The sequence below is a fragment of the Pinus tabuliformis genome, chromosome Q (genome assembly GCF_031772625.1).
Source record: "Pinus tabuliformis cultivar Carrire ecotype Pingquan chromosome Q, CPIR1, whole genome shotgun sequence".
Lineage (NCBI taxonomy): Eukaryota > Viridiplantae > Streptophyta > Pinopsida > Pinales > Pinaceae > Pinus > Pinus tabuliformis.
The window spans coordinates 87176883-87192824 of record NC_142296.1 but is presented as its reverse complement, the minus strand read 5'-3'; the positions used below and the strand labels follow the sequence as shown (position 1 = coordinate 87192824).

At 39.4% G+C, this 15942-nt stretch overlaps 1 protein-coding gene across 1 annotated transcript in view; it reads left to right on the top strand.

Annotated features, from left to right (window-relative positions):
* The window catches only part of RFC2 (replication factor C 2), a 105817-nt gene extending 90145 nt beyond the window's left edge, over positions 1 to 15672 (top strand). The window contains exons 5-7 of the mRNA XM_089383926.1: positions 14708 to 14836; positions 14948 to 15142; positions 15236 to 15672. Of these exons, the coding sequence (XP_089240052.1) occupies positions 14708 to 14836; positions 14948 to 15142; positions 15236 to 15346 (435 nt within the window). The 3' untranslated portion in view covers positions 15347 to 15672. The remainder of the gene's footprint in view (positions 1 to 14707; positions 14837 to 14947; positions 15143 to 15235) is intronic.
* Positions 15673 to 15942: the final 270 nt, after the last annotated feature.

Here is a 15942-nt window from a genome sequence, read left to right as displayed (position 1 = left end):
GTGATTGAATTGTTAACTGAGTCAAATTGACTCTTCTAACTTGTCCTGCCTCAATTAGAAACCAAAGCCCACTTACTCGTCCTTGCCAAAAAATAACTCGCACTTGGAGACAATCAAGACTGAGCCTCCAACTCCTATGCATGAGTTAACTGTTCCATGACTCGTCCTGATGTCTAGGAACTTGTGCATGCTGAAGGAAGACTGTTTGTGGTCATCTTGACTAAAGCACTAGTCAAGAAGACCTTCACTCACTACTTTTCAACACAGGAAATAAGCGAGGAACAACCATATGGCATCATCTCAACTCCCTATCAAAGAATTGTATCCTAGATAGGATTAGGTAGATGGAGCCACCACTTGGTTTTTTGGGTGAGACTTGCTGCCTCAAAATCTAGCACGCCTTTTGAGATGCCTCACAAGGCAAGAACTAGACTAAGATACAACAATGAGGTGGTTGCCACTGTCACCTTAGCACTCCACCTCTTGTTCTTTAGAGGAGTTTGACCTCACGGGAGACTTCTCAATACATATTACCTAAAAAAAGTAATCTAAGTCAATAGGTTCAAGGTGATGTAAGAGAAAGGCCTAGTCAAGGTATTTCTTACTTGGATTAGGGCACAGTTCTTTATGCTAAGGAACAATATACCATGAAACAGGCCTTGAAAAGAATACTTGAGACCTAGGGTTTCAAGATATGATTCAATAAGGGAGCATCTAGGCATCCACGTATAAGAAAAGGTTTACTCTAAGGGAATGATCAACAATATGGAATGGTAAACCTTCATCAAGCCCTAAGTTGAAGCCGATTTGAAAAACTAGGGTTTTACGAGGCCCTTAATTGCTTAGGGTTGATGACGTCAACCCTGGTGAGGCAATTTTCACCAAGGAAAATATTAGATTTTGAGTTAAGGTCAAACGAATTGAAAAGGTGCCAAACTAGCTTGTTCTTTAAAGGAGTTTGATCTCATGGGAGGCTTCCCAGTACATATTACCTAAAATGTCAATAGGTTCAAGGTGATGTAACAAAAAGGCTTAGTGAAGGTATTTCTTACTTGGATTAGGGCACAATTATTTATGCTAAGGAACACTATACCATGAAACAGGCCTTGAAAAGAATACTTGAGCCCTAGGGTTTCAAGATATGATTCAATAAGGGAGCATCTAGGCATACATGTATAAGAAAAGGTTTACTTTAAGGGATTGGTCAACAATATGGAATGGTAAACCTTCATCAAGCCCTAAGTTGAAGCCCATTTGCAAAACTAGGGTTTTACGAGGCCCTTAATTGCTTAGGGTTGATGATGTCAACCCTGGTGAGGCAATTTTCACCAAGGAAAATATTAGATTTTGAGTTAAGGTCAAAAAAATTGAAAAGGTGCCAAACTAGCGGCAACATTGAACACATTTCATGATTTTGATCATCAAAGGGGGCCTTAGTGCCTTTTTCCTACTTGGTTGATGGAGTCTTAGGAACTTAAACCATAGAGATATCAAGTTTTTGTATGGTGTAAGGGGGAAAACCCTAGTTTTCACTTCCTAACCCTTGCTATCTTTTTATGAGGGCAGAAATTAACTAGAAAAATGCTCACTAGGATGTTTTCTAGGGAGCTCAAGGATAATAGATTAAACACACAATAATTTGCTAAGAAAACCGAATAAGCATTTGTTGCATTAAGACAAGGAACAAATAGGAACCCTAGCAATATTTTATTACACGTAAAAACATAAAAAATATGCAGTAACTCACAATTATCCAAGAACATGCCTTCTTTCAATCCCAAACAGATGTCTCCAACAAAAAAACTAGTCTCCAATAGCAAAAATCCACATAAGATCACATCTCAAGCAACGAGGTACAAATAGGCTAAGTTGAGCTCTTCTAGAGAGGCCGAAATCCACAAGTATGATGCTGACAAATGAAAAGAGCGGATCCTCTTTTTATATGAGTTCTATCAGCTCTAATAATCCACTAAGAGCCCCTAAAATGAGTTTAATTTGAGTAGACACAGTAAAATGGGTTACAAGCCAGCCCACTAGCTCAACCAATAAAATATGCCAATAAATTCCCACACATGTGAGTTGTAAGCCCTTTTAGGGCTCAAAATGCTCTAAAGGTGCATTGCAAGGGCAAATTGAGTCTCCAAGCGTCATGATCAACCATCAATTTGAGGAATAGACCTCAAATCAAGCCTCAAAGCATCTCCATGTGTTCAAAAGCCAGTGCTATGTGCCCTGTGTCATTTCTATGGGTGCCATGTAGACAACATGGTGTACTTTCTCTCTAGTGTTAGGGATCCATCAAGTACAACAAGCCCTCAATCATCTTAAGGGATAATCATCCTCATTTGGGCTCTAGATCAAGGCATGCCCATCAAGTAGTGTCAAGGCTAACTTGGGGGCATGTTAGGTCCACTGGTGCATCATCAGGAATCCTCAATGCTAAGTAAGAGAAGCTCAACATTTTGGCATCTGAGGGTGCTTTGCGGTGTCCATCAATTGCCAAGATCATCGAAGTACCCAGTGCTTTGTTGAATAAGGGCAACGCTGCATTTGCAAGGTCATCATGCTCTCGAGAAGTGTAGTTTGGTTTGGGCATCATGTGGAGTAGGAGTGGAAAGTAGTGTCAAGGCCAACTTGGGGGCATGCTAGGTCCACCGGTGCATCATGAGGAATCCTCAATGCTAAGTAAGAGAAGCTCAACATTCTGGCATCTGAGGGTGCTTTGGGGTGTCCATCAATTGCCAAGATCATCGAAGTACCCAATGCTTTGCTGAATAAGGGCAATGCTGCATTTGCAAGGTCATCATGCTCTCAAGAAGTGTAGTTTGGTTTGGGCATCATGTGGAGTAGGAGTGGAATAGGGTGCACTCCAGGCCTCAACTGCTCAAAACCACTTGGAAAAGCCTTCTCAAACTAGAGTGAAAGCAACCATTTATTAGAGACTATAACCATAGATGCATCTATGTGGACCATACTTAATTGTTAAGGGCATAATATGTTAGGATATTCCGACACATAGGAAATAGTTAAGTACAACTTGGTCTAGTATAGAGTTAGGTAAAGTGTGTTTCTTTACCGTTGTACATTTTGTAACTTACAATCCGACGGTCACGATATGTAGTGATCCGACGGTTCATTCTCTCCTCGGTATTACCGACACTTGATCCGTGGCTTGACACCCGATTGGTCCATGAATTCTATTTAAAGCGCATGGAGGGTCATTTGTAGGGTAATTCGTGCATGAGAGAAACATATGTAAATTTTCATTCTTTTATTAATAAATTGCCTGAAGTGGCCGCGTTGGCTCAGGCCGTGGACTGTTTCCCTCTTTGAGGGTTTTAACCACGTCAAAATACTGGTGTATTGATCTGCGATCTGGTTGTGAGCGGTGTCCTTTTGGTGTTCTGTCTGAAGAACTTACCCTGTAGATTCCTACATGGTATCAGAGCTATTTGAGGGCCGCGTCCGTTGGTGATCCAAATCTGAAGCCGGTAGAACTGCATCCGACTGCCGTTTCCTAGATCTGCTGTTTCTGACTGCTTTCGGGCCGAGAGGACTACTCTGTTGTGTTGGGAGCATCTGTTCCAGTGAGGAACCCCTTTCGTTTCACGCGAAAAGGTTTCCGGTAGCCCTAGCTGCGTCATTTTTAAGATCTGGAGGTATAAAGTGTTTATTTGCAGTTTACTGTTATTTTCTCTCTGTTTATTTCGGTTTCAGCTTATTTAGCTTTTTTTTAACCGGATCTATACCTTTCATTTCTGCGTATGCTCTTTGCCCTGCGACTCTGTGCGATCTGGGCAAATCAGAAACAGAAAGGAAGGATTTTTCTCATGCGTATGCTCTTTTCCCTGCACCTTAGTGTGATCTCGGAAAATCAGAAACATTGAGAAAAATATTTAGTTTTTCGGCTAAAGCTAACTTTGAGCCGCAAGGTTCATTTTTGAAAATGTTTAGTTTTTCGGCTAAAGCTAACTTCGAGCCATAAGGTTCGTTTTCTTTGCATGTCCGTGTTGGGTTTTGTGTTTTTTGTTTTGTAGGGAAAAAGAGCTTTCTCAAAGCAAGCACGCAACCCAAAGCACCCCCCCCCCCCCCTCTCTCTCTCTCTCTCAAATTTTTTTGTATAGATCAATTGGTTCAAAGCTATTTTAAGAGAGTAGAGGTCTTGGGTTCAAGTCTCCATTTTGTGGGGGCGGACTTTTTCATTTCCGCACATTCCCGCACTTCGTCGGCAACTTCAACAACTTTTTTTCAAAAAGCCATAACTTCTTCATCCGGAAGCCGTTTTCAGAGCTGTTTTTTTTAAACCAGCCTAATTTTTCGAGATCTATCCATTGGAACACTTATTTTCAGCATATTTAGCTTCAGTTTCCATTGAAATGGAAAGTCAATACCAAGTTACCCTTGACAGCACCAACTGCTTCCAATGGTTGGCTTACATTGAGGATTTACTTAGAAGTAAAGGTCTCTACAGAATAGCCTCAGGCCAAGAAAAGAAACCGAAGGATGAAGATAAGGCTGCTAAATGGGAAAATAGGCAAGATCAAGCACGTGGATTGATAGGGATGTCTATTTCTCTAGATCTTAGATTCCATATTGCAGAAATTGAAGCAATGAAACAAATCAATAAAGTTTTTGGGATTAAAAATGAAATTAGAGCCCATCAACTTGAAAATGAGTTGCTTACATTGGACCCTAATAATTTTTCTTGCATTGAAGATTTCTTGTCCAAGTTCAAGACCCTTAGATATCTTTTGGAAGGTGTTAAAGTTAAGAAAGAAGATAGTAACCTTATCTATTCCATTCTTACAAAGTTGGGACCAGCCTACTCTGTGTTTGTTTCCACCTTCCATTCTACAAGAGAAGCCTTCATTTCTCAAGGAACAGACTACAAGCCCCCTTCCTTTGACTCTTTTTGTGATTCTTTAATAAGAGAACAAGAAAAAATCTTACACCTTGGTCTTCTTAATCTTGGAAACTCTTCCAAGAAAGCGTTAGCCGCCCAGCAACAACCAAATTCAAAGAATCCTAAGAAGTCATATCCTAAAAAGAATGGTCCTAAACCAAACAAGGGTCCTAAGCAATTTCAGCCCCAAAATGAAAAATCATTTCAACAAAATGATAAGACAAATAAAAACAAAGGGAAGAAGACTGATAGACATTGCAATTTTTGTAATCGAGATGGCCACTTAGAATCAAAATGCTTTAAGAAGATGGAAGCCTTGGAAGCAGCAATGAAGAAGCATAACATCCATTTGGGGCAATCTTCAACTTCAACTTCATCTTCAGGAATGGCACTTTCTGCATGTGGTTGTCAAGCATCTCGGTCTGGCTATGCATTAAATGTATCTTCTTCTTCTCATTCTCATGAGTGGCTCATTGATTCTGGAGCTTCTTATCACATGGCCAAAAACAAAGCCATGTTTTCTTCTTTAAATGATTGTAACACCAAAAATATATATGTTGGTGATGATAGATCTCTTAAAGTTGTAGGGACTGGAACTGTTCATCTAGACAATGGTCAGTTTAATGATGTATTATGTGTTCCAACCTTATCCTGCAACCTTCTATCTGTATATCAGATAACTCATTCAGGTGAAGGTAAAATCGTTGAATTTTCACCTCATGATGTTGTAATCAAGGACTTAAGAGATCCTAAACAGATTTTGGCTACTGGCATTGCTGATGATTCTACAAGGTTGTATAAGTTTCACAACTTTGGGTCATCAAATCTTCCCTCAGTATTTGTTGCTCATAACGATGAAGTGAGCAAACTTTGGCATGAGCGATTTGGTCACTTAAACTATCGCTCCCTTCAGCATCTATGTAAAGAAAATATGGTGACAGGTCTTCCTATGGTATCTTGCAGAGATGGTGTTTGTTCCGGATGTGTACTCGGAAAACATCATCGGGACAATTTTGAAAAACGTGCCTCTTGGCACGCCTCAGCCCCTTTACAACTTGTGCATAGTGATTTATGTGGTCCACTTCCAGTTGTGTCATTCTCTGGCTGCAAGTATTTCTTAACTTTCATTGATGATTTCTCCAGACACACTTGGGTATGCTTCTTAAAACTCAAGAGTGAAGTATTTAACACTTTTTTGGCCTTCAAGGCCTTTGTTGAAAAACAATCTGGACATCAAATTCTTAAGTTAAGATCTAATAATGACGGAGAATATGTTAAAAACACATTCATCAACTATTGCACTGAGAATGGAATTCAAATGCAACATACTGTTCCATATACTCCACAACAAAATGGTGTAGCTGAAAGGAAGAATCGCACCTTAAAGGAAATGGCTAATTGTATGCTACAATCTAAAGGATTTGGTCTTAGTTTTTGGGCAGAAGCAATTAACTGTGCAAATTACATAATAAATCGCACTCCTACTAAGGCTTTAAAGAATATCACTCCAGAAGAAGCATGGAGCTCAATCAAACCAGATGTAAGTCACTTTCGTGTTTTTGGAAGTGAAGTGTGGGCCCATATTCCAGATGAAAAGCATAAAGCTTTAGAACCTAAGAGTGAAAAATGTACTTTTGTTGGATATTCTGAAGATGTCAAAGGCTATAGATTTATTCCATTTAAGTCCAAAAATGTTATCATTAGAAGAGATGTAAAATTTGATGAAAATATATTGGCCTGCGAGCCTAGTCCGGCGGATGTGCCACCTCTCCCTATCTCTTCTACTTTTGAAAACATTTCTTCTTCAGATGATGAAAGTGAGGATGACAATCCTCCCCCGCCATCTCAGGATCCTCCTTCAGCTCCTCAGCTTCCAAAATGGGTTCGTGCTACTCGAGATGCAGCAGGTGATCTTGCCGGTGATCCTACAGATCAACGACGTACACGTTCTCAGTTCGAGAAAGCCTCTTCTTTACTGGCTCAAGCTCCAGTAAATTATGATCCTGACACCTTTGCAGAAGCTTCAGGCCATCCAGATTGGGAAGCAGCTATGAATGAAGAATATCATTCATTATTGGCAAATGATACATGGGATCTTGTTCCTCTACCAAAGGGACGAAAACTTGTTAGATGCAAATGGGTCTACAGAACCAAGTATGGACCAGATGGGAAAGTTGATAAACATAAAGCTCGTCTTGTTGCTAAGGGTTTTTCACAGGTTGAAGGCATTGACTACACTGAAACCTTCTCCCCTGTTGCCAAATTGAACTCTATCCGTCTTGTTCTTTCCCTTGCTGCCTCTTTCAAATGGGAAGTCCATCAGATGGATGTTAAATCTGCCTTCTTGTATGGGGACTTGCATGAAGAAATCTATATGGAACAACCCATTGGCTTCATACAAACAGACTCCAGCCTTGTATGTCGACTTAAGAAATCCTTTATGGTCTCAAGCAAGCTCCTCGGGCTTGGTATGCCAAAATGGATAGCTTTCTTTTAGAATCTGGCTTTTCTAGGTGTCATTCTGACAATACTGTCTACACCAAGAAAGTGGGCAACCCTCTTATCATCCTTGTTCTTTATGTTGATGATCTTATCCTTACTGGTAGTGATCCCAACCTTATAAACCATGTGAAGTCTAGCCTTAAAAGGAAATTTGAAATGACAGACTTAGGACACTTACACTATTTTCTCGGTCTTCAAGTCTTGCAATCCAAGGAGGGCATTTCCCTTTCCCAGTCCAAGTATGCTTGTGATATTCTACGTCATTTTCACATGGAAGACTGTAAGCCAGCCCCTTCTCCCTTTCAGTCTGGAGTCAAACTTTCAGTCACTTGTAATTCTCCTGAAGTTGATGCTACCTTATACCGTCAACTTGTAGGAAAACTTTTGTATCTAACCCATACTCGTCCTGACCTTTCCTTTGCTGTTGGCCTTGTTGCTCAGTTCATGCAAAACCCCCGTGAAAGTCATTGGAAAGCAGCTAAAAGAATACTTCGTTATGTTCGAGGTACAGTTCAGTTTGGGATTCATTACAGTGCCGAAGCAGCTCCTCTATTGGTTGGTTTCACTGATTCCGATTGGGCTGGTGACCCTGATGATCAGAAGTCTACTGCCGGTTATGTGTTCACTCTTGGTTCAGGACCCATTACATGGGCTTGCAAGAAACAAGGTGCCATTTCTCTTTCATCAACAGAAGCAGAGTATCGTGGTGCCGTAGAAGCTAGTAAGGAAGCCTTGTGGCTTTGTCAGATCCTGTCAGAGTTTGGCTTTGAGCAGCAGCATCCGACTACACTTTGGTGTGATAATCAAAGTGCCATTCAGCTATGCAAAGATCCAGTCCAACATCAGCGCAGCAAACACATTGAACTGCACATGCACTTCATCAGAAAGCTCATTCACGACCATGTTCTTGAAGTGCAATATTGTTCAACAGATGATCAAGTTGCAGACATCTTCACAAAGGCTCTCACAGAGGCGAAGTTCACTAAAATTCGATTTATGGTTGGAGTTCAGGAAGTTGTCACTAAGGGGGGATAGGCTCTAGTGCCTCCTTCCTTCTCCTATTGTGTCATATTTGTAAATCCTTCAATCCTATCCCAAGTTGTTCTTAAGGGGGGATGTTAGGATATTCTGACACATAGGAAATAGTTAAGTACAACTTGGTCTAGTATAGAGTTAGGTAAAGTGTGTTTCTTTACCGTTGTACATTTTGTAACTTACAATCCGACGGTCACGATATGTAGTGATCCGACGGTTCATTCTCTCCTCGGTATTACCGACACTTGATCCGTGGCTTGACACCCGATTGGTCCATGAATTCTATTTAAAGCGCATGGAGGGTCATTTGTAGGGTAATCCGTGCATGAGAGAAACATATGTAAATTTTCATTCTTTTATTAATAAATTGCCTGAAGTGGCCGCGTTGGCTCAGGCCGTGGACTGTTTCCCTCTTTGAGGGTTTTAACCACGTCAAAATACTGGTGTATTGATCTGCGATTTGGTTGCGAGCAGTGTCCTTTTGGTGTTCTGTCTGAGGAACTTACCCTGTAGATTCCTACATAATAATACTTCAAAGTTCAAACTGTGATCACCTTCAAATATCTAGCTAGACCAAGTCTCGTAAAAGTGTTCCCTACCTTTGTAGGGGTGGCTAGGTAATCAACGCTATTAGGTGTTTCTAACCCCTAAGGGGAGGTGACATTTCCAAGGTCAACCCTTTAATTCATAGGTGTTAGTGAAAATAGGTGGTAATGGAGAGGAACAACTTCATGGCCAAGTGCCATGGCCAAGGGACCAGCTAGTGAGCGTCCACGTCTTGAGTGCATAGATGTAATGGAGGGAGCAATCATGGAGGCATAAGTTATCCCTTTCCTCGACCTGCTTTTCCACCCCTCTGCTGTGCCTTTTACTTCTTTTTGATAGTGCTCAAGGATCAAAGCTTGCTCTTTATGATATAATATTTATTTTACCCCTTAAGATGAGTCAGTGTCTCGCTCATCAGGTTTGGGACATGTAAGGGTTCCTTATAATAAGGGGGGTAGAGCTCATGCTAGGCTTTTGCCCACGCGCTAACTTTTGTGTCGGCCATATTTTGCATTTTGTTGTGGCCATCTTATGCTTTTTCATTCTTTTAGCTGCATCAACCTCTAGGGAAAAGTTTTCCATCCCTACCCAAGACCCAAGGATGTGGATGTATGAGTGCCAAATCCCAATGAATCAATGACCATTAACTTGAAGGATGGAGGTGGTATAAAAGGAATGATTAAAGATGAAAGATGCTCATTGTTAAGTATGGAAAAGGGCAATGGAGATGTTACTTCAATTCGGATATTCCAAGTAGCGCCCCTCCTATAACCCTAAGGCCTTAGAGGAGGTCCCATTGGACTAGGGTTAAAGACTAACCCCTAAGGTAAGGTGAGAGAACAAGTTTACAGTCAAGATTGGTCAATCATCCAGATCACCCCTTTATCCATGTTAAAATGCCCAAAACATCAAGCAAAAGCACTCGATTGCAAAATGGTCAGAGTACTTGTTAGGTGGTAAGCCCACCTTTATCGAAGAGTAATGCTGGATGGTGATAGGTGCATGACAGGTGCAGATGGTAGCGGAAACTGGCACATCATCATCAATGAGCAATGTGTAGGGCTTCTGGTTAGCTGGCTGTCCAAGATAGGAGAAAAAATTTCTCCTATGGGGTTACCCATTTTAGTGGGTAACAAGACCAAGAAAAGTAGGGAAGGAAGATGGGCAAGGTTCCCTAAGTAGATTGCATGTCAATCTTATTAGTGATATGATGACCATTTGGATACTGATTTTTTCTTATTTATTGAGTTATAGCAACAACAAAAGAGACTACATGGAGCTGATACAAAGCAATTAAAAGTGCTGAACATAAACTAGGTTTATTTCCACTTTTCATTTTGGTGATCTATCTAGCCTAATTAGACTAAGAGCAATTTTAAGAATCATGATGCAAAGGACCATAAAAGAAACATTTATATCCTGTAACGAAAATGAAGATTGCAATCATCAAGCATTATGATTAATTGCTTCTTAGGTAGGTGGAAGGAGAGAGTGAATTAACCTCTTAGGTGGCTGAGAACCTTTAACTAGGTTTTGATAGTCCATGAATGCCCTTGAAATTTCGAAGGAAAATAAGACAAATAACAAGAAACAAAATTAGATAGGGTTAGGCCTCCTTCACATAATTGAATTGGCAAAATCCCCTTGTGAAACAATTAAAGGTTTATCGATATCCACAAATATATAATAAATAGAAACAAACAAACAATGCGAACAAGTAAATCTACACTACATTCAAGCATGAAAGTAGATGATATCCATGTGTTCTTAATAGGAGTCCTTCTACCCCACAAGCTGATTGTTGAAGTGTTCCATTGAAGTGTGAAGGGATGGGAAGAAGATTGATTGAAGTGTGAAGAGAGAGTTGCTCAAACCCACCACAAGATGCAATTGCCAAGTGCAAAACCAAAGAGGAAAGACCCAGACCAACAAGTGAAGGCTATGAACAATAATTAAAACACGTCCTTAAGCAAGGGGGGTGATAGGGATAGGAAATCAACAGGGATCCAAGAACATGCGAGAGCTTATAGTATAAAGAAATCTACAAGGGCATAGAGCTATCAAGGTTTAAGAATTTTAGAGAGTATGAAGAGGACCAAATGAGGAGAGAGTGACCTATTTATATATATCTAGCCATTATGGAGGGATGTCAATGTGGCCCATAAATCTAGGGTACATTATCTTCCTAGCAACAATATAGCTGCTTGTGTTGAATTTATAACTACAGGGACAGGGAAGCAAACCATGTTGGTTAAGCTGAAATGTAGGAAAGATAGACAATTAGCTAAATGCTACATAGCCCAACTATGCACAAAATTGCTCGCAGTAAGAAAAACACAAAAAGAACAAGGAAAAGGGATCACAGTTGACCAAATTTAACTAATAAGAGGGGGCTAGTTGTCCTAAACTGGGTTCCTGGTAGTTTTGAGAAATATTTGGGGTGTAATATTCCCCATCAATGCCCAAGTACACTAGAGAAAGATGCAAGTGGGGGCTTACATGGCCGCAAGTGATCAACAAAGGCATGAGACCAAGGAAAAGGCCTAGGGAGGTTTTTGAAATGGGAGTTTAATCAAATGAGGCTCTAAGTTTAGGTTAGAAACCCAAAATCATCTATTTGAACCATCAGAGGGACACTCAAAGGAAGGGACTTTAGTGCCTCTAGGGTCATCACAAAAGTGTTTTGGAGTCCATGTTGTTGCCTTAGGGCATGCAGAAAAATCCGATCGGTTTGTCTATGGCTAATACGAAGTGAAAATTCACATTCAATTACATGCATAGATCCATTGAATACAGTCTTCAGAAAAACCGAAATTCTGTAGGACAGGCATGATTTACCTATTCAAAGGTATTTTCCATTTTTCCTACGGAATGTCCTGTATTTTCTATATGGTATGTATACGATATGGTACCCAAAATGCAGTATTTTTCTCTTGCAAAATTACAATAGTGATGAATACATTTTTTTTTTCAATGCGAAAATGTTTGCACACTATTTAGGGTTTATGTATTATTTGAAGTGCGAAAATGCAGTTTTAGGCATTTATTTTTTCTGTCTGTGCCCCTGGTGTATGCATAAACTCACTTTTTCTCTCTGCCCTAGTATCTGTGTATGTTGCAGATTCACATCTGAATCTGTATATGTTGTGGGCTTCACACCTATTACTTCTTCAATGATATTGTGGGTATTGGCTTCCACATCATGAGTATCAGAGTGCTTCTCTTGCTCTGTTGGAGTAAAAATATATTGGCAATTAGTAATATTATAAACGTTTTACCTTTTTAATAATGGTTTAAAACTTTTTAGTACTTACTAATATTATTAGTAAATAAAATTTAAATTATGTTTTTTAATTAGAAATATTAATACAAAGTAATTAATATTAGTAATCAGTGATATTAGTAAGTAATTTGCCTTTGTGAGATGTATACTCCCGTATTGGAATTGTACTGATGTTTTCCAGATGTGTATTTATGTTTTACCATATCGTATCTAGATTCTATATACATATCTGTATTTGAATTTGGTAAGTTATGATGTTGAGTTGATCCCCACACCTCACCCACACCCCACACAATTTTCCCTCTTTCTTTGACTTTTTCAATGAATCTTGTGAGGTCCTTTATGATTATATGTCAAACTCTCCTATAAAAGTGAACAGAAAAGCCATCAGGATTCAGGAGTTCATTGACATGTGGCTGGATAATGGTACGAATATTCTCTAGCATGACTTCCTGTTCAATGTATCTATTCAGAAGTGGTCCGGAACTTAGTTTCCTGAAGTCAACATGAGCTGCTGCTTTAGTTTTGGAAAATTTTGAAACTTTTTTTCCATCCTGAAGTGTAATTTCCATTATTGACTTACAGGTTCTGTTGGCATTTGTTTTCTTCAGGGAGTATTTACATTTGTCTCCATGTTTAAGCCACAGGCTTCTTGATTTTAATCTCTAGCGTGCCTTTTCATTGGTGGAAGCCTTGCTTAAGGTGATAGCTTGCATTCTTTTTGAATGTTTTATTATTGTCGTTGTAGACTTAAGTTTCAATATTTTTTATATCTCTTCTAGTCTTTTATGATTTTATATATCTTTCATTGGGAGGAGGGATCCAGAACGTTCACCCAATTTTTTATCTCTAACTCAGCCTATTATCTTTTGTTCCCAGATGTAGGAGGTGGAGCTATGTCTGTTAAATGGGCCATTCCAGAAAACAGACAGTTCTGTGACACCATCAATTTCAAACCAATATGGGCTGAATCTCAATGGGATGAGGCCAATGGCCTTTGGGCTGTTGGTTTCTAGAATTTGGCCTGTGATCAAAATTAGAAGCAGGAATGATTGATGACGAAAGAATAATGTCGTCTAGTAATAATGAATCTTTAGCCATAAAGCTGTTAAGCCTTCCGGGAATAAATCCTGGGGCATTTGTCCTGTTGGTCCAGGTGTATTTGCCTCTTTTTACACTTAAATCCCTTGTATTTCAGTCTGCAATGATCTCTTCTTCCCCATACTCTCTACAAGGTTGTCAAACTAGGGAACCTCCTTTTCTCTCATTTGCATCAAGAGTTAGATTAAAAATTAAAATCCACTGCTATAGTTTTATTTTGACAAGATATTTTTAAACTTTGAAGTCTTTTATCGTGTCAGTTGTTAGGGGCTTAGACATTTGTAACATGAAGGTATTTGTTGGTATGAGTTTCTGTAAAAGAAAGTGTATTCTGATGATTTGAAATGACCTGATTAATGACTGCCAAGAGATTGGGGTTCCATATGAAGGCTAGTTTACTTTAGGTCCCTTTTGCTTCTTTTATACTAACTCCACAATCTTCCATAGTGAATCTTTAATTGAATTAAAATTTTCTTGACATAATTTTGTTTCTTGTAACAGAAACAAGGTTGGCCTTTCTTTCTTTACCAGAGATCCAATTATCTCTCTTTTCTACTGAACCTAATTTTTGACAGTTCCAAGAGAGGATGTCATTGCTTACATGGCTTTGATTTGCTCTCGGGTCTTTGTTGCAAAGGCCTCTTGGATGGTTGACTGGGTGCCCAAAGCTGTTTCTAGCTGCCCCTTCTTTTCTTCTCTGTATATCTTCTGCCTGGTTTTCTAGGATATTCTTGTCGTAAAAAGACAGGCCATTCATACAAATGTAAGGGATTATTATTTTCAGCAATCCTGGTTCTTGATGCAATTCCTGAGTCCACTGCCTCCCATAGCTTTCTTTGGTTTGGGAAGGGTTTGTGATGACCTGCTTCTAGAAGGGGAGGATGCTGGCAATATATGCTGTTCTTCTGGGGTCTCATTTTCACCTGGGATTTATCATTTCTCCTTATTGTGTGTCTGGAGAAGGGCCCTTTCCAGACTCTCTGTTGTTAGCAGTATGCTGCTCCAATGACATTTTATCTGTTTGTATGTGCTAGTGAGTGGATTTCCTTTTCAATGTTACCCTGAGATTGAAGCTCTGCATCAACGGCAGAGTATCTTTTATGGGTCTCAGCCAATTGTTGCTTGTTTTGTTGATGACTCTACTAGTTGGACTTCTGGTTTAGAGATGGTTTCTTCCCCGTAGGGCTTGTGACCTTATCGAAGCGTTACTTGTTTTAGGGGGAGGGCTATGGACGGGAAAAGTTCACATACTCAAATAGTGTTTCTTAAAGTGATAGTGTTTTATGAAACTATCTAGTACTTTTGTTAATTAACAAAAACTTTTATTAATTTTGAAGGTGGCTTATATACCTGAAGGACTGGAAGCAATTATATTCACAGCTGATGGAGACATGAGGCAAGCTTTGAATAACTTGCAAGCCACATACAGTGGTTTTCAGTTTGTCAACCAAGAGAATGTGTTTAAGGTGACCAGATTTTTCTGCTGAGTATGACTTTTATATTTCTTAGATATCTTGCATTATTTGTTGGTTTTACTGCCAGGCTGTTTCTTGATCCCGTGGGATTGTAAATTACAGGTTTGTGATCAACCTCATCCTTTACATGTGAAAAGCATGGTCCAGAATGTACTGGAAGGGAACTTTGATGAGGCCTGTAGTCGTCTAAAGAGCCTGTATGATCTTGGTTATTCTGCAACTGACATCATTACAACACTTTTCCGTGTGATAAAAAATTATGATATGCCTGAGTATCTGAAGCTGGAATTTATAAGGGTATGCACTTGCAACCCTTGTAGCCTTTGATGAGTAATGCCTTGGATTTGTATTCAGTAGTCATGTTTGACATTCTTGAACAATTGTTTGCAGGAAACTGGTTTTGCACATATGAGGATATCAGATGGAGTTGGTTCACTTCTCCAATTATCTGGTCTTCTTGCCAAGTTATCCATTGTCCGGGATACATCCAAAGCTGCATAGTTATGTTTGGGTTTGGTAATGTGCGTTTGTTTAGGAAATGCAAAACTAGTCGTGAAAGGTTAGATTGTGTGAGAAACAGATTGTCTAAGAGCATGGGTACGATGAAATCGATGAGAAGCATGCCCTGCATATGCTATAATCCAAATTGTTTTGCCAGACTTAAAAAAACCTTTCATTATTTTTTGTGTTTAACAATGAGTTTGAGTTGTCTAATTTAGCTCAGCTAATCCTATTCTGGGGATAAAGATTTCTACGAAAGTTATTCTGTCAATTTTGAAGTGGGTTGAATTTATTGCTAAATTTTACTGATTAGCATTGATTCTCTATATGACATGTCTATATGAAGCAGGTGCAATCAGTGCTGCCAAAAGCCTAGTTGGATAAAAGAAAGCTATTTCTATCACTGAAAGTAGCATAAGAATCGAAGTTTGGCTCCTTGAACATAATTCCTCCACTCAGGTTGCACAGTTCATAAAGACAATAACATAGTTAATTAGCATGTGTGTGCATATGTGACTTTCATAACTCATACACGCAGACATAAAAGTGCCAGGAAATATACTCAATACAATGTTCATTTGTATTATGTGTTGATA